The 27,064-nt window shown below is 46.7% G+C and overlaps 3 protein-coding genes across 7 annotated transcripts in view; 2 read left to right on the forward strand and 1 right to left on the reverse strand.

Moving 5' to 3' along the window:
• HYDIN (HYDIN axonemal central pair apparatus protein) overlaps window positions 1–22,579 on the forward strand; it is a 147,120-nt gene extending 124,541 nt beyond the window's left edge. For all 4 annotated transcript variants that reach the window (XM_081199950.1, XM_081199953.1, XM_081199951.1 and 1 more), the window contains 18 exons: window positions 473–698; window positions 1,468–1,680; window positions 3,084–3,219; window positions 4,251–4,416; window positions 4,900–5,047; window positions 5,442–5,649; window positions 7,122–7,343; window positions 7,562–7,731; window positions 9,124–9,322; window positions 10,327–10,485; window positions 12,319–12,599; window positions 13,294–13,513; window positions 14,611–14,823; window positions 15,603–15,766; window positions 17,332–17,482; window positions 18,310–18,540; window positions 19,944–20,168; window positions 21,643–22,579. In XM_081199950.1, coding sequence (XP_081056076.1) covers window positions 473–698; window positions 1,468–1,680; window positions 3,084–3,219; window positions 4,251–4,416; window positions 4,900–5,047; window positions 5,442–5,649; window positions 7,122–7,343; window positions 7,562–7,731; window positions 9,124–9,322; window positions 10,327–10,485; window positions 12,319–12,599; window positions 13,294–13,513; window positions 14,611–14,823; window positions 15,603–15,766; window positions 17,332–17,482; window positions 18,310–18,540; window positions 19,944–20,168; window positions 21,643–22,131 — 3,821 coding nt within the window. In that variant the 3' untranslated portion in view covers window positions 22,132–22,579. The remainder of the gene's footprint in view (window positions 1–472; window positions 699–1,467; window positions 1,681–3,083; window positions 3,220–4,250; window positions 4,417–4,899; window positions 5,048–5,441; window positions 5,650–7,121; window positions 7,344–7,561; window positions 7,732–9,123; window positions 9,323–10,326; window positions 10,486–12,318; window positions 12,600–13,293; window positions 13,514–14,610; window positions 14,824–15,602; window positions 15,767–17,331; window positions 17,483–18,309; window positions 18,541–19,943; window positions 20,169–21,642) is intronic.
• Window positions 2,729–24,534, reverse strand: LOC308590200 (uncharacterized protein). 2 transcript variants are annotated; one of them, XM_081199966.1, is made up of 3 exons: window positions 24,196–24,534; window positions 22,850–22,935; window positions 2,729–2,807 (listed from the first exon to the last, which is right to left on the reverse strand). In XM_081199966.1, exons 1-3 carry the CDS (start codon window positions 24,406–24,408, stop codon window positions 2,774–2,776), a joined length of 333 nt encoding a protein of 110 aa, XP_081056092.1. In that variant the 5' UTR covers window positions 24,409–24,534; the 3' UTR covers window positions 2,729–2,773. The 2 variants fall into 2 exon arrangements, 1 of the variants encoding a protein (XP_081056092.1); XR_014009718.1 differs by lacking the exon at window positions 2,729–2,807 and having other exon boundaries at window positions 22,582–22,935; window positions 24,209–24,534.
• VAC14 (VAC14 component of PIKFYVE complex) overlaps window positions 24,530–27,064 on the forward strand; it is a 79,810-nt gene continuing 77,275 nt past the window's right edge. Inside the window, exons 1-2 of the mRNA XM_081199959.1 lie at window positions 24,530–24,779; window positions 25,479–25,629. Of these exons, the coding sequence (XP_081056085.1) occupies window positions 24,676–24,779; window positions 25,479–25,629 (255 nt within the window). The 5' untranslated portion in view covers window positions 24,530–24,675. The remainder of the gene's footprint in view (window positions 24,780–25,478; window positions 25,630–27,064) is intronic.

Consider the following 27,064-nt stretch of genomic DNA (forward strand, 5'->3'; position numbering starts at 1 on the left):
TTCATTTGAATATCTAAGCAGAGAGACAGGTCTATCTGGAAGAAGGCTTTCCTCCACATAACCTAGGCCAAGCTTGCTAAGGACTTGGCCCAGAAGCAAACACGCAGGCAGCACAGTTCTTTTAAAAGTGGTGCTTCTTGCTCACAGTCGACCACTCCACTCAGTTGTGCCATTTCACTGCCTTCTGTGCAAGCTGCAGCTTCCAGGCCAACCCTAAACGTGGCATTTTTGCTCTATGTCTCAAGTGCTTGCTGTTGCCATCACCTCTTCCCCATAACATTCTCTGGAGCATGAAGGACACTGGCCAGGGCAAACTTGCACACCAAGTCCCAGAGATGTTTGCCCTGGTAGATGAGTTCATAACAAGACATAACGTCCAGATGTGGAAAATAAATGGAAGGTCACAAAATGCTGCTTTGAATAATGCATTGAGGAGAAGCAGTTATCTCAGCAAATTCTTCCTTCAACTCAGCTGAAGTTCCATCTGTTGCTTCCATCAAGACCGGGTCCAGCCGACGGTTCAGTCATTTTGAGAGTATGGTGGACAGCCTTTCTTCCTACGTGTCCCCAGCAGCCATTGGAGCCCCCTTCTTCATGGAGCCCAACTGTGGTACCATCCTTCCTAAGAGCTCCCAGACCCTCCAGGTGAAATTCTGTCCTCAGGAAGTGGGAGAGTTTGAGGGCCGCCTACTCTGCAGGTAAGGAGACTTCCCACAAATGCCATCCACAAGTCCTGAGAGAGCAAATCTTCCCGACACTGCAGATGTTGTTACATCTTGCTCTCACCTTGAGTTCTTCCTTACACAGCTGCTGTGGTGTTCGGTGGGAGGCAGGCAGCATGGTCTGTGACTTTCTAACAAAATGGCTATTACCTAGGTTTAGAAGGCTCTGAACTTTGTTCTGTATGACTGCACAGAAATTATAGTCACTATCTTTCTGGCATCAGCACTGTCTCTCTGAATCCAGGGGAGAAGGAGCAGTGCAGAGGCAGCAACACAGGTTTCCTCTTACTTCATTGCCCCCTTTTGATGGACTTGGGATGGTGGCGGCTCAAGTGTTCCCATAAATAGGGGGGAAAGGCCTCCAACAACAGAGTTTTGACTCTCCCCAACAGTGCCACAAGTAGTTGAGCCTTATGCAGTGGAGGCCTACACCAGTCAAATGCTGAACTTATCTGAATAGTATGTATATATCTGCTCAGTGGGACAAAATGCGGGTGAAGCTTTTGCTCATGCCTTGGAATGCCAGCAGATGCAAATGTGCATTGACCGCATAATGCTTGGTGAGAAACTGAGTAAAATGGGGATTTGTTAGTCCAGAAAGGGTGGTGATCACTGCCAAAGAGGCAGAAAAACAGCAAGAGAGTTTCCTTGTGGGGAAAAGATGGCTCACATGCCATGTGTGAGGTAGGGAGTCCCAGAAATTTATTTTCATATTCCCTGTCAACCTGGGCCTTTTTCCTTTCAGTATTTCTAACCTGAAGCCTGATGAGGAAGGCCCAGTTGTGGCTGTGAAGGCGAAGAGCCTCCTGCCCTACTGTCATTTTGAGCTGGAAGATTCCAATTACATCACTGCGCACAGACGCAACCAAGACTTGCGAGGGCCTGGTGGGATGAGCCTGGATGCCAACACCAAAGTGATTGAATTTACCTCTATAGGAGTGTATGTCAGGAACACCCGGTGAGTATCCAGTCAGTTCTTTGCATTGACTGCTTCATTCAAACACTCATAGGTGTTCTAAGCAGTGACTGGGAACATCCCTTGGACTTGGGCTTTCAGCCGAGAGAGCTGCTTTCCCTTTGGCAGTGTTGCATGCCCAGGATGGTGGGGCTGCTGGTGCAGCAGTTTATTCCACGGCTGCGTTTTTGCTATTTCTCCTTCCTGCGTGGCACACCAGCGCCAGTCATGACTCTGGAGAGGGTCTGAAGCAGCTACCCTGGAAGCATTTGCTAACATCTGAAAGTTTTGCATCAGTGCAAAAGCACCTACATAGAAAAAAGAATGTTTATCAGCAGAAAAGCACAAGAGGAATAAGGATATATCCTCAGTAGCTGGATGTTATCACTGCCTCCAAGGACCGTTGAGGAAATACCGTATTTTTCGCTCTATAAGACGCACCAGACCACAAGATGCACCTAGTTTTTGGAGGAGGAAAACAAGAAAAAACATATTCTGAATCTCAGAAGCCAGAACAGCAAGAGGGATCGCTGCGCAGTGAAAGGAGCAATCCCTCTTGCTGTTCTGGCTTCTGGGATAGCTGCGCAGCCTGCATTCGCTCCGTAAGACGCACATACATTTCCCCTTACTTTTTAGGAGGGAAAAAGCGAGTCTTATAGAGCAAAAAATACAGTAGATGCTATTGAAAAAGATTTGTCAAAATGGATTATTCAACTGATGTTCCCTCTTCTGATTAATATTATTTGGGTTGTTTTGCTGTATCTTTATTGATGTAATAAATTGGTCTTGTTATTGTTTATGCTTTGGCTTCTGGGAACCTTTACCATTGTTTTTCTTCATATAAAGCATGTCACTTATCTGATAAAAGTCAGGAGGCAGGGATTCAAGCTTGTGAATTTCATAACTTCACCCAGTAACTTGAGTTCTGGCTGATAGTGACCCACATGCTGAATTTGTGAATCAGGCACTTTTATTTGCATCCAGGCTTCAAGCTTTTATTGATGTGATCAGTCGACTAATCAACTAAAGTTTATTTGATTCACTGGTGGGGGCTGACTTTTAATCAGTAGCACTCTGAAAATGAAGGCACACTTGCTTATTTTTTATGTGGCTTTGTGATAGGCTTGTTACTGTAAAGGGAAAGAAAATCAAATGTTAAAAATAGTCTTTCTCTCTAAAATGAGTGATAGCTTTAAGAAATAAATTGTGTTGTACTTCACCACAAAAAAACAAAACCCAAGCACATATCCTTGCACTAGACCTTTAGTGCTATGCAAAAGTGCATAAATGCAATTTGTTACTGAACTGGTTTCTTAAAAGACAGATGAACAATCAACTAGACTTTCCCCCCCATTAGCTGACAGCCTAACATGTCTCCGATGTCACTTTTTCCATGTCTTGGGTAGGAGCTTTGCCATCATGAACCCCACCAATGCCACCTACTCTTTCCAGTGGGTCTGTGAGCAGCAGGAGAACAAAGATTATGCTGCCTTCATCTGCTTTACGGAGCGAGGCCAGCTCCGGCCAGAGAAAAAAGTGGAGGTGAGTTGGCAGAGGGAATGCCAAGTTAGGACCACCATTTCTTGCCTCTGAGTCTTCCTTGGCAAGGGTGTGGCCGCTCCTGGTTGCCTGTTCCTCTTGCAAGTGTGGAATTCAGACAAACAAAGGGCGAGACATATATGGATGTGTCATATACATGTACCTTTTCCATGTGCCACTTCTGGTAGTTCTTATTCCAGCAAGCTGACACAGAAGCACATCTATTCTGGTAACAGTATGTGTTTTGAACCTAGCAGTCATGTGTATTCACACACACACTAAAGATAGGTTTAGGATCTTTTGCTGGAGTTATGACATGTGCTTGTTATGTGTTAACCCTTAACCTCATGCCCACAATAACTTCTCACCCCAAGGAATAAAGAAAGCTTGGTTTATTATAGGAAACACAAGTGACAGAATATATAAATATTGCTTCAGACAGCAAAATTACAAGTTAAGCAGGCAGCAACTACTACAGTGCACACTGCCCTTGACCTAAAGAGTGAAAGAGGCCCTGTTTTAAAAGGCCTATGGAAACATGGGTATTACAATTTTGCCAGCAAGACCCACACTAAGAGCAAGAAATGGAAAGGGAAGAATATATCTGGTGTAGGTGGGTTTCCATGAAGCAAGACACAGCGATAGCAGCAAGAACCTTTATTGACCTACATAACTGTGGAAACAGGGGCAAAGCAACTGCTTATAAAGTGAAGCAGGCCTGTGCTGTTCCTTGAGAGTGCTGAGAAACAGAGTTCCTCAATGGAGCTATGAAAGCTATTGACTATTGGAAAACCTGGGGTTTTAATAATATTTTTAGTCAATGCCTCCTAGTAGAGAAGGAAGAGGCTGGCTGCAAAACTGGGGAAGTCCTTAGTGATGGTGTGTGTGTGTGTGTGTGTGTGTGTGTGTGTGTGTGTGTGTGTTGAAATACTTTTGAAAGCATTGTAGTAAAAGGCAGAGGGAAGGAGGTAGAAAACTGCCACTAGCAAGAGCAGGGCTGTGCCAGAGGTTTCCAGTTGCCTTTTTACCTGTAGGTCATATTTGAATTCATCCCTCAACATCTGGACACCACAGAATCCTTTTGGACTTTCTTAATCCCTGAACACAACCTTTCTGTCCCATTCCTCTTGGTTGGCCACACCACGGACCCTGCTGTGTATCTGGAGAGATCCCACCTGAACTTCCGCTCGCTCCTTATTGGTAAGGACAGACATGGGAGGCAGCGCGGGGGGGGGGGGGCTGTATCTGTCCATTTCAGTTTCTTATTTTCCTAGTCTGAATATCTATTTGCCATATTTCACACAATTTGTATAAATGTATGGTGCAATCTAATCATATTCTGCAATTTAATTTTAAAACAAATATTCATAAAAATTCTTTAGTATTTTGGTGCACAAAGAAATCAACTTTGCAAGGTGAGAACCAAATGGTATTTCCCTTTAATATATCCATTTTTGTTTATATATTATAGTTAAAAAACTGCATTGACATTGCAAAATTCAGAGACATGTGAATTTTAAAGGATAAATGTGTTTCATTTTGTGTAAGTTTTTATTGGGGGGGAAATACATTTTACTCTTAGGCAGTAAAGATTCTGAGTAAATATAATTGGGAAGGCGGTGAGTTCTCTCTAACAAACTGACTCAAACCCTAGCAATCTGTTGCTATTCCTCTCTCGCTAAGGACACGAGGCTCGTGAGAGCATCGACATTATCAACAATGAGAATGAGACCTACAATTTTTCCTTCAGAGAAGGCTCTCGTTTTTCAGAGGGGCGAATCAGCTGTCTAAAACTGCAGCCCATGGAAGGCTCAATCCCACCTCGTTCCAGGTAAAGGAGGATGTGGAGCTAGATGACAAGTGCTTTGAATGGCACATTCTTGGTACTCGGGGTGTCCCTGTTAATTGGGAGCGAGCCAGACATTCCCTTTGTAAGATTCTTGTGTTTCTGGTCCCATAGCATCATCTGTAAAGCACTTGTTCTTTGGCCCCCTTCTCCCCTGCAACTTCACATTCTGCATTGCAGGGAAGGATTTTGGCTACAGGCTTAGCACAAAGCATGCATTGACATACATGCAATTTTCCGCAGGTTTATGAGGGGTTAACTGGTCTTGAAAAGCCCTCAGTGTTGAAAGGGCTCAGCATCCTACAGGATGCAGTTATCCTTGTGACTAGTTTTCTCAGTGCAACCAACCCCAACCAAATGTGTGGTGTTTTCTCACCAGGCTTCCTATTAGCATCTTATTCATGCCTAACCTGGAGGGCGAGGTAAACTTCAACTTGATCTGTGATGTCAAAAGAAAGAGCCAGCCCCTCTGTTTGAACATCAAAGCCACTGGCCACACCATGAATGTGTCTGTGAAGTGTCAGGAAAGTAGTGGTTTGCTTACTGAGCTGGACCCTGACCAGCCACACCGGATCAGCTTTCAAGAGGTGAGAGCCCAGGATTATCTTATCGCTACTTGACTCCAACAAGCATCAACACTTTGCAGAATTTTCCATAGTGATGGCTTGAGAAACAGTGTCTTTAACAGCAAGCTGTGTTGATGGAAACATCCCCAAGCAGATCGGCTAGGCCGATCCCTAAGCATCAGCATTGTGGATTCATTTGTAGGAAAGGTAGGGTCACAAACTGTGAGAGGTCCTTGCAGAAATGTACTCTGATGCTCTTTGGCAACACTCCAGGTGGTGACAAATTCCCTTCTCTCTCCCACTTCAGGAGGCTCGTATTATGCATGCAACTTGAGAAAAAAAACAAACTGAGCTCAGTGGAGCTTAGATCCTAGTGCAGAGGTGGGGCACGGGTGCCATTGGACTCTTAACACCTGAATGGCTTGGGTTACTGACACGATCACCCCTGAGTGCCCTCTCCCACTTCATGGAGCCTGTTTGGCCCCCTGGTATACTCCAGAGCTTAGGGCAAGGAAACAAGCAGGGAGACGGCTTGAACGCAAGTGAAGGAAAGATCCGAATGAACGCAACCGAACACTGGTAAGGGCTCATTATCAAGCCTACCTAGTGGTCGTGAAGGCAGCAAAGAAAGCATACTTTGCTGCCTCCATTGCATCCTCATTATGTCCTCCTGCAGAGCTTTTCCAGGTTGTACAGGGCCTTTTACAGGCTGGCCCAAAGGGGGTGGGAGAACCAATGATAGCTCACTGTGACTTGTTTGCAAAGCATTTTGATGATAAAATCACTTGCATCTACCAAGACCTTGACTCTGCTGTTATAGCAGATGAATCTCATGGGGTGTCCAGAGCACTGCTTAGTCCTGTTGTGTTGGATGAGTCGGTAAGGTTTGAGGATGTGGACAAGGTGCTTGGATCAGTCAGGGCAACCACTTGCACTCTAGATCGTTGCTCCTCTTGGTAATAACCAAGATAAAAACCAACAGGGAGAGAACGGTTGGCTGGACCAGGGAGGTGATCAATGCCTCTTTATGAGAGGGGGTGGTCCCTGCCTGTTTGAAGGAGGCAGTGGTAAAACCATTCCTTAAGAAACCTTCCTGTATTCGGAAAACCGAACTAACTATCGGCCAGTTGCTAATCTCCCTTTCCTGAACAAGGTTCTGGAACAAGTGGTTGCAGACCAGATTCAGGCACTTTTGGAAAAAAAACTGATTTTGTGGATCCATTTCAATCGGGGTTTAGGCCCGATTCTGGCACAGAAACTTCTTTGGATGCCCTGTATGATGACCTCTATCCAGAGAGAGACAAGGGAAACATGTCCCTGTTAATTATTCTCGACCTCTCAGCAGCTTTTGATACCATCGACCATGGTATCCTTCTGGAGTGACTATCCAAACAAGGTGTGGGTGGCACCACTAGCTCAAAGGAAGACAAGCCTATAACAAGCAGTGGTTCTGCAACAGTATTAATGCTGCATCTTCTCTTTGCTCTGGACAGATGCAAGTCAGTGATTATGCTCAGTGCCATTTCTATATTCTGAATACTGGCAAATTCAACTTCAACTTCTCATGGGAACTTGACCTTGCCAAAGCAGTGCAGCAATATTTTGCCATCTCTCCAAATAATGAAGTAGTAGAAGCAGGGGATCGAACAGAGGTCCTGCTGTCCTTCCACCCGCTGAAGCCATGCACCTTAAAAGATGTGGAGCTGAAGCTGCAGGTAGGGAAGACCCAGGGTCGGTGGTGGTGGGTTTCTTCTGTTGTCTGACGAGAAGGTTTCAAATCACCCACTTAATATTTACACCAAGGATATAAAAAAATTAAGCTTAGAACTCCCAGCACAATCAGATATTGTCTTAAAAATAAAATTAGCCAAGTATATATTAGTCTGACAACTAATCTGACCAGTTCTGAGGCAGCCTCTCTCTGTGCTCACAGATCAGCCATGGACCAACATTTACTTGTTTGCTGGAAGGCTCAGCTGTGAATCCCAGCATCCATTTCTCCCTCACCAAAGTGGAGTTTGGAAGCTGCTTCATCTACCAAGGTGGAATGATCGTTTCCAAACGAATCCTGACTGTCACGAATAAGGATGCCAAGGATGCAAGGTAAGCTGGACCAATGATGTGCCTCGCAGACACAGAGCACCATGCCAGATGTGCAGGAGGTAAATTCAGGTGCACAGCACCAGCAGTGGTGTGATGTTGGGCTACAGGCAGAGCAAAGAGCTAGCAGGGTGGAGGGCAAAAGGTGAGAGAATCAGAACCAAGAATCACAGGCAGGGAAGGTCAAATTGACCATTGCTCAGGCAAAGTCCCATGCCTGCCTTGGGAATATATATAGCCCCATCAGCAAAGAGCAAATCAATACGCTACCTAGGTCAGCGGACTCTCCTTAAGAGGCATCACAGCCCTGTCAACCTTTCAATCTGCAGCATCTGTTGGGGTTGCAATTAGAAGATCTCCAGCTGCTTAGATAGGCTTTTTTGGATAAGCTAGCTGGTATCATTAGTGGTCCCAACCTCCATTTTCTGCCTCACTTGTTGAAGGCAGAAGGCAATATTAGAAAGTATAAACCGTGATGTGGTAGTTGACAAATGTGTGATGCCCCATTTGCACAGGCACATTAGCAGTCAGGAAGGGATGAATGTGTGACACAACACTTTGGATCATGTCTTCTCTCTCTTTGCCTGCTCCAACTCTGCCCTGGGAGGGGCCGCTTGTGTTCTAGTGCCTTGCCTCAACATTGGCAGTGGAGGCGACAGCGTTGGTTTGTCAAAAGCCCAAAGCACTGTGCATCTCTCCACTGAGAGCAGCTATTAGCCTAAGAAAAAATAGCAGAAGCACAGAGAGTTGGAACAGACATTAGAGCTGATCACTGTATGGAGAGAGAGAGAGAGGAGAGAGGGAGATTGTGGAGGCTGTGAGAGGGTAAAAAGGAGAGCAGTGAAGTTCAACCCCTGTCACACTCATTTGCTTTTTGAAAATGTAGCTTAATAATTCCAACTAAGTGGCATGGATTAAATAGACAGCATGACACAGGGCAGTTGATACAGAATTAATTAGTTTTACCATCTATATTGGCAACCCTGCTACTTTTAGCTGTCAGTCACATGTAAATCAATTAAAATGTGCTCTATAAAGTATAAATTGTCACATTGTATACATAAAGATTAACCTAAACCTTAAATATAAATTTATTCTGAGCAACATATAGAACTCTTACAAAACAGGAAAAGAGTTATAACCTGGCACTCCTTGATATTTATTCCAAAAATCCTTTTTTTCAGTCATATTTGAGGTCCACAAGTCAAACTGTTGGAAAGCTGCTCATCTTTCAGAGTCAGAGGCACCTTTTTGGAGAAAGAATCTTTCTGTTTCAAAATGTGGTATAGTGCCACCTAAGTCTAGAACCTAGTAGGGGCTCAGGCAGGCTTTGTGGCTGGAGAGAATGACCACCACTCTGTAAGGTTGATGATAGTCTCTTCTGCCTCTTCATAGCCTGGAATGCTTGTTCACCAACACAGCTTACCTCGAGGTGGGTTTCCATGCTGAAGTGCTGGGTGCTGGAGGAAAGGCAGAGATTCCAATCACCTTCTATCCCCGAGAGGCCATGTCCTACCATGAGGTCATCACCTTTGAAATCAATGGGGTCTTGCAGCGTAATATTGAGGTCTTCGGGAAGGGCATTGAGATGAAGGTGAGACTGAGTAAGCGTCCTGGACTTCTGGGCTCCACAGCCAGAGAGGCCAAATTAAGACTTCAGCTTTTGTGCCTCTTATAAGATGCAGCTCAAATATGTTATTCTTTAGGCAAGTGGGATGTTTTTCTAGGAGCTGCATCTTATTTATCTTTATTGAATTGGCTTCCTTCAGCCTTGCATTTGTTGGGTTTCTACAGTCAAATTTAAGTTGAAAGCAAGGAAAAGATTCTCCAAAAAAGCAGAGGCTGCTTCTCAATTTTTACATCGAGATAGAAGAGTTAGCACTGACATGGTCATTAACTGAGGTGTGCAGAGTGAGGCAGAACCTACTAAGTTCTTGCAAATACACAGCGACATAAAAGTGGTTGCAGACAGGGTAGGAGCAAAGCAACATGGTTAGAACTCTTGAAAGTCCCCTCCCTGGGCTGAATATGAGATTGTTGAATTAGGCACTTCTGAAACAACATTGCATCACAGTCAGGGATATCCAAAGCTCACACTGGAAGGATAGGTGTTCACGACAGGGATGGGGATCATTGTGCCCCAACTTCCAGCAGCCAGCAGGACCAGTGCTCAAGGACTGCAGGAGCTGTTGCCCAGTACGTTCTCCACCACTGCTTGGTGACATGCTAGGCCAGAGGGAAATGGTGAGGAGTTTGACTTTCCATCACTGAAGGAAATCTGGAGATCTTGGAAGGAGACGGGGGGACTGAGGCATCTGAAAGGAGCATCAGCAGCTTCTTCAGGGCAATCCAGACATCATGAAGGCACAATTTTTTTGAGTTTTTTCCTGCTTTCAGCATAATCGCTCACCTGCTGTTTTTTCCTAAAAGACAATGTTGTTTTCTCATCCTTGAGCCTTTCATGCACTCTCCTGCTGTCATTTTGTCCTCACGTCTCATTGTTATATGGACCCTTCATCACACTAGCCTGTGCCATTTTCTTACCTCTTTTTCCTGCTCCATTTCAGTTGTCCCACTGTGTGTTTTCTTTGCCCACAGATAGAGGTTGCAGAACCTCACAACAAAGTGCTGAAATTTGGAGCTGTCCCTCCAGGGCACAGTGTGAAGAAGATAGTGACAATAGTGAACCGCAGTGTCACTTTTGTCACCTTCAACCTAAATTTCATGTACTCTGCATCAGAGTTGCAGGAACAGAAGGTAAGGGTCCCCCCCCTCTCCTGCCATGGGATCCCCTGCACCACTGGTCATTCTAACATAAGGGATTGTGTTCTTAATACTGTCATGCATTTCTAATTTCAGTGGCTTAAACACTCCCCCCCTTGTAGGATTGCATATGTTAAATCGCTGAGAAAGAATTCAGATTAATAAGTAAGGCTACAATCCATTATTAGCTCAGAAAAGTTAAGACTTGGATATTGTTCACCTGACTATTTTGAGTGAAGGAAGAAATGCTATTGCATAGAAGAATCATTAACAAAAAATGTCTTACCAGTCAAATTTGGCTTCTGGAACACTGCCAAAGCTAAACCAGACAAACTCTCACCAAAGAGGGCCCTCCCAAACATAATGTATTTTCTGGCTTTCCTCTCCTTTTGACAACACATGGCAAGCCTGGATGGCTTTTGTAGTTGGTTACCTTAGGAGGGGAGAACTCTGGCAAAACTTGGATTCTGCTCCAGTTTGGGCACTTTGAACTGGGTTTGAACAACTTCAGGTATATTTTATGCAGACTAATGTTATAACTTATTTTTTTCTTCAACTGCACTCCTGTGAAATTATGACTGGTTCTATTAGCCTTGTGATCTAAACGGAACCTCCATGTTCAAGCAGTACCATATGCTGGTGGAAAGCAAGGAAAATGAGAAATATGAGTGGTTTGGTTATTTCTAAAAATGGTTGGCTAGCAGACCAGGCAGCCTGGTCTCTACTGGGGCAATTGAATTGCTACCCATTTATCTGGCAGGACCTTTAACAACTGCATAAGGAGAAATACGAAGCACTGTCTGTCCTACCTAGTAAGGGTGTCAAAGTTTATAACTGAGTTGTTTGTTTGGATATCGCATTTCACAGTTATGAAAATTCATACCCATTTTAGATAGAATCCATCTCCCCTCTGAGGTTCAGCCCAGTGTTGACCCTCCTTGACACAACTGCCTCCAATCTAAGATCACCAAATAGCTATGTTTGCATCAGGAAGATTTCATTGGTCCTTTAGACTTTGGATATAGCTATAGCAGCATCCTAGGCATAAGGGCCCCTGGGAGCTTTAGTTCCCAAAGATGTCCTTATTAGCATCGTCAGGATCTATGGGAGCTACTTTTCCCAGTTCCAGAGGGGTAGCCATGCTAGATTGTTGCAGTGAAAAGAACAAAGAGTATTGTGTAATCTTCAAGACTGACACATTTATTATGGCTTAAGCTGAGGTGAACTACAGTCCACTTCATCAGATGCGTGAACTGTTATCCTGAGTTACAGGTACAGTATATGTTTGACATGTGGAGGAAGTGCAGGGAGGTTAGAGGGAAATGAATTACAGAAAAGCACAGACAATTAACAGTTGTTGAAAAGACACCCTAGTGTTCTGTGAAGTATGTAGTATCCATGGATCCTGATGGGTCTACTAGGGCACCAAGAGCCATGGAACTACATCTCCCATGAATCTTTGCACTGGGAATAAGGTTAAGTCCTCCAAATTGCAACATTTTGCAAGTGAGTTTGGAAAAAAGTGAAGCCTTGAGGTGGGGGTTCCAGGCCTGTTTATCAGGAACATGAGAGGGTGTTACCTCAGAATAGGACTCAAGTTTAATTTGTTTGAGGTAGGTCCATTCTAAATCAATTAGGAAGAGCTTGTCCTTCACTAATTACGTATTCATAGTGCAAAAGCCATACATTTGCCTGTTATGCAGCTGTTCTGCCAGAGGAAAAACATGGCAACAAACCTACCAGACTTGCTGGAGAAAAGCAGCCCCTTGGAGTTATCTGGGGCAATGTCTGGTCCAGGGAGTGTTCAGTCCCATCTCTCTTTGACAGATTCTTTCCATGACTCCATGCAATGAAATAACCCTGAAGCCCAAAGAAGGCATATGCCACGTGGAGTTGACTTTTGCCCCAAAGAGCCGCATCCTGCCGTTCAAAGAGGAGGTCCTGCTTGAGTGCCACGGGATCCTGCGCTCCCTCTTTGTGGTGCAAGGCTGCAGCCAGGGCATCGAAGTCAGTCTGGACCAGGATCATGTCCCTTTTGGAGCAGTGGTGCTACGGAGCCAGGCTTCCCGCCGCATCATGATGCAGAACACAGGAGACATCGGTGTGGGGTAAACAGAGAAAGTCTTTCTGGCTGAGTTTCCTTCCCCACCCCACTCCACCATCCTTTATGCTCCACAAGGCTGGTCTTCCTCCCTTCAAGTCCTGGCTTAAGTGGCCATTCACTTGTTCCAGAGGTGTCAAAGGCAAAAAAAAAACAGAGAGGAAACAGGACAGTAAATCCATATTCACTGGGCCAGCTTCCGCTGGTAAAAATTTTTGCACGTTTTTGAGTAACCCAGGATTCTGTTAGGGCAATGCCACTCACTTGACTCTCCTTCCAGTCCTGTTATCCTTCCCCCATCACCTCCCACTGTCTTTGTCACTAGGGGGTTGTCGCTGCATTAACCCCTTTTCAGTAATTCCTCTCTGTAGCCCTTCCGTGGTGCACCAACCATCTTCAGAAGGGCTAATCCAAAATGTGTGTTTTCCCAACCCCAATGGAGGGATCTCTAATAGATTGTGTCTATCACAATACCTCTAATTCCCTGCATGGCAGCAACTCTCAGCACTAGAGATCAGCAATCTGCAGCCAGTGGGTTTGGTCTTCAGCCTCCCAGGTCGGCCTCCTGTCTTTCTCTTCCAAATGTGCCTCTTGAAATGAAGGCACAAGGAAAGGAAGCATGGAGGAAACGAGAGCAAAGGGGCTTTCTGGGTTGTCCTCCACCTTTCTGCTGAAATGCTTCTTTTTCTTTTTGTGAAAAGATTTAAATGGGACGCCAAGCGCTTCAAGCCAGACTTCTCCATTAGGCCAGTGGAAGGCTACATTTCCCCAGGAACGGACGTCTTCTTTGAAGTGACTTTCCACCCCTGTGAGCAGAGCCAGGACATCTGCTATGAGAACCTCCAGTGTCACATCCAAGGCAGAGAACCACTCAAGCTCATGCTCACCGGATGCTGTGTGGGAGTCCCCCAGGTCAAAGAGGTACAAAACCTCCTCAACAGGACTGTTTTTGTGGGATGGCAGGTCTCACATGTGACTAGCCTGTGGAACACTCTCTGAAGCTATATTTGCATATTTGGGCAGAGGATTAATGTGTTTGGATCAGGCTTGGATGTGAAACCTCTGCGATTTGCACTCCCTGAACTACCATGCAAAACTGAAATACAGTTATCCTTCCACCCCCCTCCCCCCATCTGGCCATGTCCCAGCACTCTCCTTTTAGTTGCTCTTTTCTGTTTATTAAAAAATAAAGGTCAGATGTGGATATTTCCACCCTTGGCATAATAACCTGCAACACACACTTTTTATTTGGCCCTCCAGATGTTTTGGGAATACAATTCCCATCATCCCTGACCACTGGTCCTGTTAGCTAGGGGTGATGGGAGTTGTAGTCCCAAAACATCTGGAGGGCATAGCTGATGACCATGCGTAATGGAAATTGTAGCAGTATTTGGAGGACACCATGTTGTTGTTATCCCTGAATTACCAAATAAGGAGTAATACAGATGTAGTAACTCAAATGTTTTCAAAATGTCCCCCAGTGATAAAATACCAGTTGCAAATGTTTTTGTGCTTGGGGGAAGATGTGCTTTGTAGGTTCTTGAGCTCTAAGCCAGCCTTCCCCAACTGGGTGCCCTCTAGATGCTGTTGGACTACAACTCACATCATCTTTCGGCTTCTGGCTCTACTGACTACAGCTGATTGGAGGTAGAGTCCAGGAACATCTGAGGGCCCAAGGTTAAGTGACTGCAGACTATGAAGGACTGGCAACAACCCCACCACCCCCAGTCCCACCCATTTATTTTTTCTTTGAGATGGTGCACTGGAACTCTTGCTTCCCCAGTGTAATTCCCATCTTCAGTCAACTGCCCTGGAGAGCTTTTTCCTCTTTGTGAAGGGAAATTATTTAGCAAGGTGAAATTCAGGAAACCAGTACCAAAACAGCTCTGAAGAAAAGGAGGCTTGGACAGCCTGGTTTTGAATATGCTAAAACCACTCGGAACATATTCAGAATTCAAGTGTGTTGATCGTATGGGAATAAACTATGACAATCTCCATCCCATCCTCTCGCTCTTCAGGTGGTGAATTTCACATGTCAGGTGCGGGCAAAGCACACACAGACCATTATGTTATCCAACAAGACCAACCAGGCATGGACCCTGCGGCCAATCATCGAAGGGGAGCAATGGAAGGGTTCAGAGTTCATTAGGGTAGAAGCCCACCAGCAAAACAAGCCGTATGAAGTCACCTATAAACCCCTTGCCATGAATTCAGACAACAAGAAGGATCAGGTATTTCACAAAAAAGGGCAAAGATGCCAGTAGGGGGCGGGCAGAGAGGATCTTTTGGGTCTCAGATCAGAATTGCTAGGGAATTGAAGTAGATTTGCGGACTTCTGCCTATGGAGACTTGCTATTGGCAGCCAAAAGTTTCCATGTACCTTTATCAGCCAATTGTTTTAAAATAATTATTTTAAAGTAATTATTAAAAAGAAATATTTTATTTATTGCATTTCTATCACACATTACTTCTCCAAGGAGCTCAAGGTAGTGAACTTAGTTTTCTCCTTCCTCATTTAATCCTCGCCACAGCCCTTTGAAGTGGGTCAGGCTGAGAGGCAGTGACTGGCCTAAGGTCACCCAGTGAGTTTCATGGCCAAGGATTACATTTTTTAAAAAAAATTAAATAGTTAAAGATAAAATTAAACTAAAAGAACACAAAAACTAAGAGTTGGATTCAATGCTAGTCATACTCAATTAACCCATTGAAGTTAATGGATCTGACGAACTTCGGTTCATTACTTTAGGTGAGCTAAAAGTATTTTAGCTGTAGAAGCACCTCTGCAGCTTCATTTGATGCTCTGCTATGTTGCATTGAGCATGGTGGGCTTACTCCAGAGAGTGGCATTTCCAGGAGAAGGCAGCTGTTTTGTTTTTCTGTTGCAAATGCCAGGTGACCTGAGGACCATCTTCTTTTCCTAGTATCTTTCAAAGCAGCCACATTTCACAGGGGAAATCTGGTCAGGTCATGCGTGTATCTTGAGGTTCACATTTCTCCTCTTGCCTGTTAGGGGTCCATCTTCTTCCCCCTCCCGGATGGGACGGGGCTGCTGTACCTCCTGCAAGGCACCGCAGAGCCTCCAAAGTCTGCTGGGAACATCATAAGGGAAGTTCCATGCAAAACATTCTACACAGAACTTCTCCCCATCTCCAATTGGCTAAACAAGCCACAAAGGTAAATGGGACGGGGTGTGTGTGTGTGTCATGGGGTTGGGACTGGCAGCGTCTGTTCCAACCAGTGCCAGCAGGATTCTACAGTTCAAGGTGTGCCTTGGTGTCCATTGTCAGTAACCTGTTACAGGCCATGGTCCCTGAATTCTTCAGACCTCTTGCCTTTCTCAGCCCTCCCAGGCTGAGTTTTTCCCAGGCTCTCTCTGCAGTTCCAGTGGCTGAGAGTTACACTCTGTTGGGTGAGCTTTGGTTGCAGTCCAAGGAAAGCCTTGAGACTTCTGCAGTGACCAGTGGTGAGCTCCATGCAGACTATGACTTATTCCCACAGCATGAAGTGGGAAGGAAGGAAGGAAGGAAGGAAGGAAGGAAGGAAGGAACTACAGCCAGGCATACCTCAAAAACCTGGGCAGCACCAGTGAAGGATGCAGCAGATAGGCTAGTCTGTGGTCTAGGTCTTGCAGTTTGGTTGCACTGTGTGGCACAATGTTCACTTTGTTACATCCTCCTCCTCCTAAGTCCAGGGCAACAGTATAGCTCTGAGTGAGTCTCCACCTGTCTTCCTTCTATTTTATGTGAGGAAACTGCAATACATCCCAGAGCTGCCAGCAGTTGCCTTTCTTAACCTTAGACACTTTGAGGTCCACATAAAATGAACATTGTTTCCATAGAGGTGGTTCTGAGCACCCCCCAAATGTTGCACAGACTCTTCCTACCCCCTAACCACACCAGTTTCATGCCTGATGATGATATATCTAAGCAGAAATATATTGAAGGACCATGAAATGGGTGAGATTGATGGTCCAGCTGTGCAATGAAATGTGGCTCTTTTGAGTCAGGTTGGTGAGCCCTCATCAAGACTATACTGCTTGTGATGGGCCACAGGAGCAAAATGAATATATTCCTTTCACAATTGCAGTGTGTGTGTGGGGTGTGTGTGTGTGTGTTTCTCCAGTGCTTCTCCAAGTTGGAAGTCAACACCTTGCCCTCAAATGGACCTTCAGCCTCCTTTCATCTTTTCCTTCTCTGTCACTTTCTGTGGTCACATCAATCAAATCCCACCTTTGAATATTGCTCCAGCAAGTCCATATTATATTTCTCTGCCAAGAAAACCCAAACTAAAGACTTAGGATGCTATGGAATCGGCCAAGAATCTTGGGTATAGGGCAGAATACAAATTTCAGTAGTAGTAGTAGTGGTAGTAGTAGTAGTCGTAGTCGTAGTAATGGCTGCCCTGTGCCTTTAACACCAGCTGAATCTGTAGAACAAGCAAGTGAAACTTTTCATATCATTGGAATAAATATGATTTCCTGCTACATGTCTGCATACCTGGCCCTGCCCATGACCCAGTTGAAGAGGCTAAGCTATTTATTTTTTAACTTGCTTGAATAAAAGTTGAAAAGCTGCAAATTATACAGAAGACAGTTATTTGCTTGTGGGTGTTTTTCTTCAGTGGATAAAGCTGGGGAGAAAGTGGCCTCTCTTTGTCTGTACAGCCACAGCCAACATTCCACATCTAGTCCCTGTGGAGCATTTAGAGGGTGAATGTGGTGACTGTCCTTCCTCTGACAGATTCCGTGTGACAGTGGATATGCTGAAGCCAGAAAGGCTGGAATTGACCACCACACTGAAGACCCTGGACTATGTGGATGTGCCTACTGCTGCCAAGAAGGACCACAAGCTCACCTTCTTCTCTTACAGGGAAGGCATGTACAGTGCCAAGGTAAATACCCCACCCGAACACCATCCCCTTTCCCCTTCTGAGGGCGCCTGAAGTAGAAGGATCCCTCCCATTCATAGGGACCACATCAGTGGAGATTTAAGGACAGCCTGCTCAGCAGAGCATTTGGGGATGCAGCTAAAACCACAATCAGCCCCTTTCTGGGCTGCAGGGATTTCCATACAAGAGGCTGTTCTGCAGGGGTTTTTTAGGCATTTTGTATCAAATGGGTGAAGGGCAGCTCACATGGTGCCCTCAGGTGTTGTGGACCATTTATTGCTTTATTTATTACATTTATACCCTGCCCTTCCTCCCAAATAGTGCCAAACAGCTGTAGCTTCCAGTATCTCTGACTGCTGGCTTTGCTGTCTAGGGCTGATGAGTGTTGTGGTCCAAAACATCTAGAGGGTACCACATTGGTTATCCCTGGTGCACAGCTGAAAAGGAAAAAGTTTCCGATATCAAATGCTTTGGAATCATTTCCCCTCAGGCTCTACATCTGCTGTCTTGTGTGGGCTGAGAATTCATTGCCATCCTTTCCAGTCACCTGACCATTTTGCATTTCTCCTTTTCTGAGAGCAGCCCAGCCACTGCTGGCAAGAACTGCAATTCCACATAGTTTCAGTGATGCTGAGCTGCAACACTAGTTCAGTTGCCCTGCACTAGGCAGTCTGAATGCTCAGTGCTTCTGGAAAAAGCAAGGGTGCTCAGTTTTGCGCAGTGTTTTGGCAAAAGGTGGGTGGGATAAAGCTGACCTGAATGGATTTCCATCCTGCAATGGAGTCACCACCATGGCAGCTCCTGACCCTGACACTTCCTTACCTTTGCAGGTGACCTTCCGCAATGAAACGACTCAGGAGTTCCTGTTCTATTTGGTGACTTTTAAGGTCATCCCATGTGGCCCACTTGGCACCATTGAGCTGATGACCCCCGTGCGGCAAAGCACCTCATCTTCTGTGAAGGTTGAAAACCCTCTCCATGTCCCAGTGACCTTCAACACTGACTGCAAAGTGCCAGACATCAACATTCCCCCCCAGTTCATTGTCCCGGCTCAGTCGGAGGTATGAATTTGCCTTTGAAGTGGCCAAGAGCCTGGTCTTGCAACTGCCTCAGCCTGCAATGGGCAAGACGGCTCTGCTGTCATTCAGCAGAACTACATCTGGGTGATTGTTTCCTTTCCCTAAAATGTTTTGGTTCCACTTTGTATGTAAATATAATAATATAATAATATTATAATAATAATTATAATTATAATAGTAAATATGGATTTCCCACCTGCTGCAGTCTGGCCTGGAGCCTGGCTCAGACCTGACACAATCCCTGGGATAACTTTAGTCCTACCCTTAAGTTGCTGAAGGAAGCTGGCACAAATCTCTCACCCTCATACGTCCTTCTTCACTGAGGAATCCAGGATTTCTTTCTCTTTTTCCATTTCTCTCCTACTCCCTCACACACACCCTTTTTCTTCCCACTGTCTCCTTATGGCAGGCCTCTAAAAAACCCTTTCACATTCCCTCCGGCGTTCTCCTGTGGAGATGCTCCCTCCTTCCCCATGTGTGCATTCTGCCTGCAGGAAGGACTGGTTGACTTTCTTTTCACATTTTGAAAGCAGCATGATAAGGAAGGGGAGGCAATTCCCGAGTTACTGTCAGATGAAAACAAGCTCCTCACAGGAAGGGAAATGTCACTGCTGCTGCTACTTCCAACACATCCAAGGTGTGGAACGCCCTCCTGTCCCCTGCCCCTCCCAGAGTCATCAGGCAGCCAGGACCCTTGGCATTGGTCTGGCTGTCACTGGATAGATTGTCAAGAGGGATTAACTAGCACTGTTCAACAGTCCATACTGTTCTGTAAAAGAGAAAGTGACCCAGCCCAACTGAAATTGGGAATATTTTGGCCTCTAGAGATGTGATTTCTCTATTATCACCTTACTCTCCAAGGAGCCTAGGGTGGTATACATGGTTCTCACCCTCATTTAATCCCCACAATAACTTTTTGAGGTAGGTTAGACTGAGAGACTGTGAGTGGCCCAAGGCCACTCAGTGAGTTTCATGGCCAAGTGGGGAGACCTGCTCGCTCCCAGGTCCTAGTCTGACACTTTTAACCACTATGCCATACTAACTCTCTATGCCTGCCTATTCTCTTGCCTGTTCCTTGCCTGCCTTCCATGCTGCCCTCTCAGCCTGCCACCCTCATCAACTTGCCTACTGCTCAACTGTCTCCAGGTTGACCCACTGGCTGTGGCGCTTCCGTCCCAACCCTGCTCTTGAACCTGCCAGAATTTGCCCCTTCTGCTCTTCCACATGCTCTCCCTTCTCTGCTGCTGCTCAGTGTTGGCCATGGATGCTGAACAATCATTCTTGCAGAGAAAGGGAGTTGGGTGGAGCCAGCCAGTCAGTGACTGTCAAATCCCCCTCCACTTCTTGACCGGTTGCTTGTTCTGCCTCCTCCCGTCTTTTCTCAGGGGGTGCTTGTGTTTGAGTTCCAACCAATGAGGCCTGGAGAAGTTACTGGGCGCCTGTCCCTCTACAGCAATGAGCTGGGCTCCTTCCAGTACGACTTGATCCTGAAAGCCACCCCAGCCCGGCCAGAGAAAGCCCTCTCCTTCTGCGCCATGCTGGGCAGCAGCCAGATCGTCTTCGCCAAGTTTGTCAACTACACCCGTCAGAAGACAGAGTACACCACCAAGGTGATTCCTGTTGCTGTGATGCCACTTCTGGTCCAAGTTGACAGACACAGAGCTTTCACCCACGGTAGCCTTTGCTTGTAGGCAAATCAAGTTTCCCATCATCCTGCTCCACTAGCTTATGATACTGCCACACCTTTGTGGCATTGTAGCTCTTGCTACAGGCCCTGCAGAAGCAAAGTGCTTCCTCCCACCCCATCTTGACCACAGTGCCAACAAGCTTCTCTTCCCAACTAGCTGGAAAGCATGTGAACATCCCTCTGGAGCTGCTTTCTGCTGAGTCAGTCCTGTTAACATCTGCTTTTGCAGGCAGAGAAAGGTATTTCCCAGCCTGGGACTGAAGCAGGGACCATGTGCTTACTTTATGATGTTTATACTCTGCCTTCCTCCAAGCAGCTCAAGGTAGCATACACGGTTCTTTCCCATCCCATCACAACAATCCTACTTGTGAGAGGTAGCGACAGTAGCTGAGTGGGGATTCCCACGTCTCTTTGACTCTTTGCAAAGCATTTGCTCTGCTGTCCTGAGCTGTGACCCTCCTGTTACGTGTGCCACCCACTCCCAGCAGACAATGGCAGGGATGGGGAAGGGCTGTTAAATTTATCTGGACTTTGGCTATGATGCAGCTGAAATCTGTGCTAGCTGGTTGTGGGTCCCTCTCCCTGCTCAATAGGTTTAACCCAGGCTGACCTGAGCAGTCAAATGGTTGTTTATGTGTGTGACTGGGGTGAGGTGAGGAGTTCTCCACGAGGAAACGTTGACTTTTCTTTGCAGAAGATGCAAGGAGTTCTATGAGTCTCCCCTTTGCTGCCAGGCAAATGAAAATTGCAGAGGAAGTGGAAAAGGTTTGAGGCAGCACGAAGGCAAGGGTGAATGTGACAATGCAGTGCAGTGCAAATTTGCAACTGAGAAAGCAAGAGGCCTCCACACTCCATTTGAAGATACCTTTTGGGTTCTGACAAATATCGCATCCTCCAGGATATTGTAAATAAAAATAGCTGCTGCCAGGCTCCAGATTGTTTCCTTCTGTGCCCAAGTTGGGATTTTTCTCACAAGGAAGGATTCTGGGTAAAAGGAGATCTGCCTTACGATGCCTGTGTGAGAGGCTGCCAGGGTGAAATGCCTGTAGGTGCATGGGACCTACCCCCGCCTCTATGCCTCTCTCCCCTCTCCAGTGAGACTCCTTGTTTTCAGAACAAACCAGTACAATGGGTTGTGCTCTTCTGTCTGGGGTTGGTGGCTGATTGCTTCATTGCTCCAAAGGACAAAGGCATTGCAGGAGGAGTTTTGCCAGGGAGAGGAAGCAGTAACTGAGCCTGAGCACAACAATAATGCAACCCAGTTTGTTTGTTCTGTTTTACTGGAGTTTGTTCTGACCCTCTGGACAAGATGTGAGTCAGTAAGAAATGTTACGTTTGTCTGCTCTGTGGTACAACTGCAGCCACCAGACCAACCAGACTGTGATTTCTCTTTCCAGCTTGACTGCCCTGACTTCCACGTGGACAAAGTCATCAATGCACCTGCAGGATCTCTAGGAGGCACTGAGGTCAGCGTGGAAGTAATCTTTGAGCCTTGCCAGTTGGGTGAATGCAAGGGAACACTTGTTCTTTCCTCAACCATAGGAGGCGACTATGTCATCCCTCTCAGTGGCACATCAATCCCTCCTAAACCACAGGGGCCTATTCAGATCAGGGCTGGCACCAGCACAGCCATTCCCTTTAAGAATGTCTTCCTGCATCCCATGGCTTTCTCCTACATTGTGGAGAATTCTGCCTTCACTGTGAAGGCCACTGAGACTATTAAGGCTAAGAAATCAGCTACCATCCTAGTTTCCTTTGAAGGGAACCCAAGTGGCACCAAAGCCGCTGTCACCAGCAAGCTGGTTGTCTCTTGTCCTCGTGCAGCTGGGCTGGGCTCAGGAGTTTCCTGGGTTTATTATCTAAAGGGTATCACACCTGAGAAATGAAACTGTGGAGAGCCACTGTGTTGTCTTGTTTCATTTAAGCATTGCCATAAGGAGGGAGAGAGAGCTAGACAGTCAGTGCATGTCTTGCTTTTTGGTATTTGAGCCCCTGTGTCAAGCATCTTCCTTGCTTTTCTTAGGAGAAGGGAAAGTTGGCAATGCCTCTGTACCTTTTGGAATGAGAGGGGAGGAAAGCCCTCTGTGATTGTCCTTGCGGCAGGCACGGAGGACAGCAGGGTGTGTTATACAGGGCTTCCACATGCAAGATTTCTGTCAGAACAAACCAAGTGTCTCCTTGTGTAAGGAGGGCAGCACACATCACACCAGGAATGTCCTTCTTCCCTTAATATTCCTCCAGTGTTCAATCTGCTGAATAAGTTAATGCAGCAGCTTAAAACATCACCTGGAAATGTGCAAAATGAGCTTCCGCCTTATATTCATGATAAGAATGTCTTGTTACATAAGATTTTATTTTGGAATAAAGGTTATTAAACAAAACAAGAAACTGCTTGAAAGTTTGTCAGGACAAGGCTGCGGGCAGGATTCTGGGATGTGGTTGGGAGAGAACCAGACCGAAAGCTTAATGTCTGCTCAGGTTGCCTGGAAACAGTTAGATGATTTGGATGGCAATAATCAGCTGTCAGTTACCTCCATGGTAGAAAGTGGGAGAGGCAGAACAACCATGACCTGTGACATCAGGGTTGTGCATAATTCCACATACCTGTCTGTAGACTCAGCTGTGCAAATGTGCAGGTTAGGCTGAGAGGGACAGCTGGCATCCTGAGAATCTGTTTCTGGAACTTCTGGCTGCAGAGAAACATATAAGGGCATGGGCAAAATATCCAGTGAAATATTTGACTCCAGAGGGGATAACAGGACTTCTCTTGGTGATAGTGATGGAGACCAGGGCTTCCTTGCTTATGACCCAGATGCTTTCCCACAAGGTGCTATTTGCCAGCATGCCCCTCTTCAGAACTGTCTGTGAAAAAGTTAGGTATGCCCTGCCCTCCCCCAGTGTTGGCTCTGACAACATAAAAGGGCCAAATAGAGAAAAGTGAAACATTTCCGCAAGTGGCTGATTCCTAATTAAGCAGCACAATCTCTGCCACTGCTCACAATTGTCCTAGTGTCAGGCTTTCTTTTAAATAAACAGGTAGAAGAGGCTGTGCTGCCAGTCTTTCAAATGAAACTTAGGGACATGGGAGATAATAATAATACTAATACTAATAATAATACTAATAATACTAATAATACTAATAATAATAATAATAATAATAATAATAATAATAATAATAATTTATTATTTATACCCCGCCCATCTGGCTGGGCTTCCCTAGCCACTCTGGGCGGCTTCCAAAAGAATATTAAAATACTATAATACATCAAACATTAAAAGCTTCCCGAAACAGGGCTGCCTTCAGATGTCTTCTAAAAGCCTGGTAGTTGTTGTTCTCTTTGACATCTGGTGGGAGGGTGTTCCACAGGGAAGGCGCCACTACCGAGAAGGCCCTCTGCCTGGTTCCCTGTAACTTGGCTTCTCGCAGTGAGGGAACTGCCAGAAGGCCCTCGGTGCTGGACCTCAGTGCCTGGGTAGAACGATGGGGGTGGAGACGCTCCTTCAGATAAGTATGGTTTTGACTGTTTCTCGCTCAACATGCCATCATTTGAGTTCCTTCAAATTGAAACGCTTTACAGCAGGGGTAGCTAATGTGGGCACTTTCCAGAAGTTGTTGGGACTCCCAAGTCTCTTCAGCTGGATGGTTGCAGGTTCGCCACCCCTCCTTTACAGCAATGCTCTGCAACAGAGGGTTGTGGCAGCATTATTTGCCAGATGGTTTTAAAAAATAATAATTAAAGGGGTCCCCAAATGTCTGTTTGGACGAAAGGTGGGATTCGAGTGTCAAACTGTTGCAGGCAATTACTTTATACAGTAGAGTGAGGAAAATGCTGGGTCTACGAGACCCGCTGACATGAATGAAGGCGACTAACTTAAGCCATCCGTATCAGTGGGTCTATGAGCAGCACTGAGTTGGAGGCAGCCCAGAAAGGTAGGAAAGTGATTCATACCAGGTCAGGCCACCTGCGAGAGCTGCTGGCCCTTGGAGCTGGGCGATCCCGCTCCACCGCCCGAGAGGGGCGTCTGCCGATCCAAATGAGGCGTCGCTCGAAGGCGCTGGGCGAGAAGCCCCACCAAGCCTCCCCGAGCTTCAAGGTGGACTGCGCCGTCCTGACTGCGCCTTGATCGCTGGCGACGCGCAGGAGCCGGTTCGAGGACCGCATGAACGAAGAAAAGCGGCTCGGAAGAATTTGTCACGTGAGACCGCCGGGAAGGGGGGGAAAGCAGAAAACACCTGATATCTCACGTGACTGGACCAAGATGGCCGCCGCCTGGTAGCCGGAGAGAGAGGCGGGGAAGCGCCTCCTCCGCTACAGCAGCGCCAGTGCCTCCTTCCCGCCCACCTGCTCTTGCGCTCGGGAGCCGCTCGTCCCTTTCTCGCCTCCTTCCTTCCTTCCTTGAGGCCGGGGCAAGGCGGGACGACCGGCGCGATGAACCCGGAGAAGGACTTCTCTCCGCTGACGCCGAGCATCGTGCGGGCCTTGAACGACAAACTCTACGAGAAGCGGAAGGTGGCGGCGCTGGAAATCGAGAAGTGAGCGAGGGGAACGGGCTGCCTTCCATTCACGCTCTTGGGCCGCTGAGGGGGCCCTTCTCGCACCGCACTGGCAGCAGCAGCCGCATTAGTAGTGCCCGGCAGGGTCTTTCCCCGCCCTGCCTTGAGGTGCCATTGGCGGGGCTTCAGCCTCTGAGCCAAAGCCCTTTCCTCAGCGCCCGCCTCCCCTTGCTGAAGGGCTGGCCCGTTGGCTGCTCCTGCTCATCCTGTCACCGAAGGGCCTCTTCTTTCTCTTGGAGCAGGCCTGAGCGGGGGCGGGAGTGCTGGTTTAGAGCGGGATCTACAAACAGCAGCTCTGAGGAAGTTGCGTCTCTTCTCTCACTCCTGTATTTCTCCGCTCTCACCACATACCAGGCATAGAGATAAAGCCCTGAAATAGGTGACACAGAGGCAGGCTGCTGTTCGTATGGTGGAGGGGCCTTATCCAGCCACAGAGAAGACCAAGCTTTTCTCCCTGCACGCACCTTGCAAAACTACTTGTCAGCTTGAGTGGGCAAAACTGGGCAAGGTGGACCAGTTTTCTGGCTCCATTTCATTTGTTCATAGATGATTCATTTGTGGGCATACAGGGTTGCTAATGGCCAGCTAAATTAAAAGAAATATATTTCTCATGTTAAACTGGAGCCAGACACGGACCTGGTGAAACAGGATACAGCCTTCTTGTTCTCCTGTTTTTAGGCTGGTGCGTGAATTTGTGGCTCAGAACAGCACAGCTCAGATCAAGCATGTGATTCAGATTCTTTCTCAGGAGTTTGCACTTTCCCAGCACCCACATAGTCGAAAAGGGGGGCTTATTGGCCTGGCAGCCTGCTCCATTGCTCTTGGGAAGGTAGGTGGTATTGCTGTTTCTTTGACCCCATAGGAGAACATGAGCCCTTGTCCTCTGTTAGAAGAGAGAGGCTGTCTGTTCTAACCTCACATTTGTTCCAGAGGAGGAAGACATTCTGTGATGGGTGACTTTGGAAATCTAAAAAATGGATTCCAAATTAGTTACAAAATTATTTATGACAATCTCCAAAAATAAGCTTTATGAATAATTAAGCTCATAGGCGCCGACTCCATGGGGCTTGAGGGGGCTCGAGCCCCCTCAAAAATTTTTTTGGGGGGGCTCAGCCCCCCCAATAATCTCGGGCGCCCTTCCAGCAGAGCGCCGGGGGCGGGGGCTCCTGCCTCGCTGCTTCGCAGCACCACCGCCACTGCCAAGGCACTGCCGGGGGGAATTTCCTTCCTCCTGGCGGTTTCAGCCCCCGCGAGAACAGGGGAATCCCGACTGGCCACACCTCCCAGCCAGCCAATCGGCTGGCTGGGGGGGCGTGGCTTGCCCTATTTAGGGCCGGAGCCACTTTATTTGCATATTCATGAGCTTATTTATTATTCATGAGCTTTCCCGGGCCCCCCCCCAATATTTTTTATAAGTCCGCGTCCCTGATTAAGCTCTAATGCTGATTTAGTGCAATGTTAAGAAATACCTTCTAGTAACATCTTCATATGTAGGGAAGCATTTAGTCAAGCTGTGTGCTGCTTCCAGCTGCCTTTGACCAATTTCCTGCCATTTTCCCTGGCAAAATTTGGGCTTATTCACACATTATTTGGCTAATAAGGAACTCCAAGTTTTGAGCCACCTTTTGTTTATTTTGGCATTGTCGGAAGGGAACAGGTTCCCTTCCCTCCCATCAGCGGCCAGAAAAGGCAAGGGAGATGGGACTTCTTGTTAGCAGAGTGACAGCTCTTCCTACATTCCTGAAAAGAGGCTGAATTCTGGCCCATCTCCTCTCACTGTTTAAAATGGACTTTCTTGCCTTTGCTGCATAGTAAGGAGCTTTTGCTCTAGGTTTGGGGTGCCCATATTTTTTGGCTTTGAGGACACATTTGGAAACTTAAGAAACTGTTGTGGGACCAACAAATGTTCATTTCACAGAAGAATCCCCCCCCAGCTCCCAATCCACATCCCAAAGACCAACACCAACCCAAAACAGGCAAAAAACAAAACAAAACAGGAAACACCCCCCACAACAACTCGCTCCCATCTCATTTTTTAAAAATGGACAAGGGATGGAGACTTTAGCACCTGTGTGCCTGAGGAATCTATGTTGCCCACAAGCATGATGTTGGTGACTCCAGCTGTAGTCAGTGCCTGGGCATTCTGTTCTTAGCCAGGTTTGCTGGCCCTATTCTAAGCCCCCACCCCGGTGCACTTGCAAGAAAGCAGGGGCTCCACTCTGGTGTAGCCACTGCTTAAGTCCATGGCTCCGCGCCCCCCCTTA

The sequence above is a fragment of the Podarcis bocagei genome (assembly GCF_964188305.1).
Source record: "Podarcis bocagei genome assembly, chromosome: 7".
NCBI lineage: Eukaryota > Metazoa > Chordata > Lepidosauria > Squamata > Lacertidae > Podarcis > Podarcis bocagei.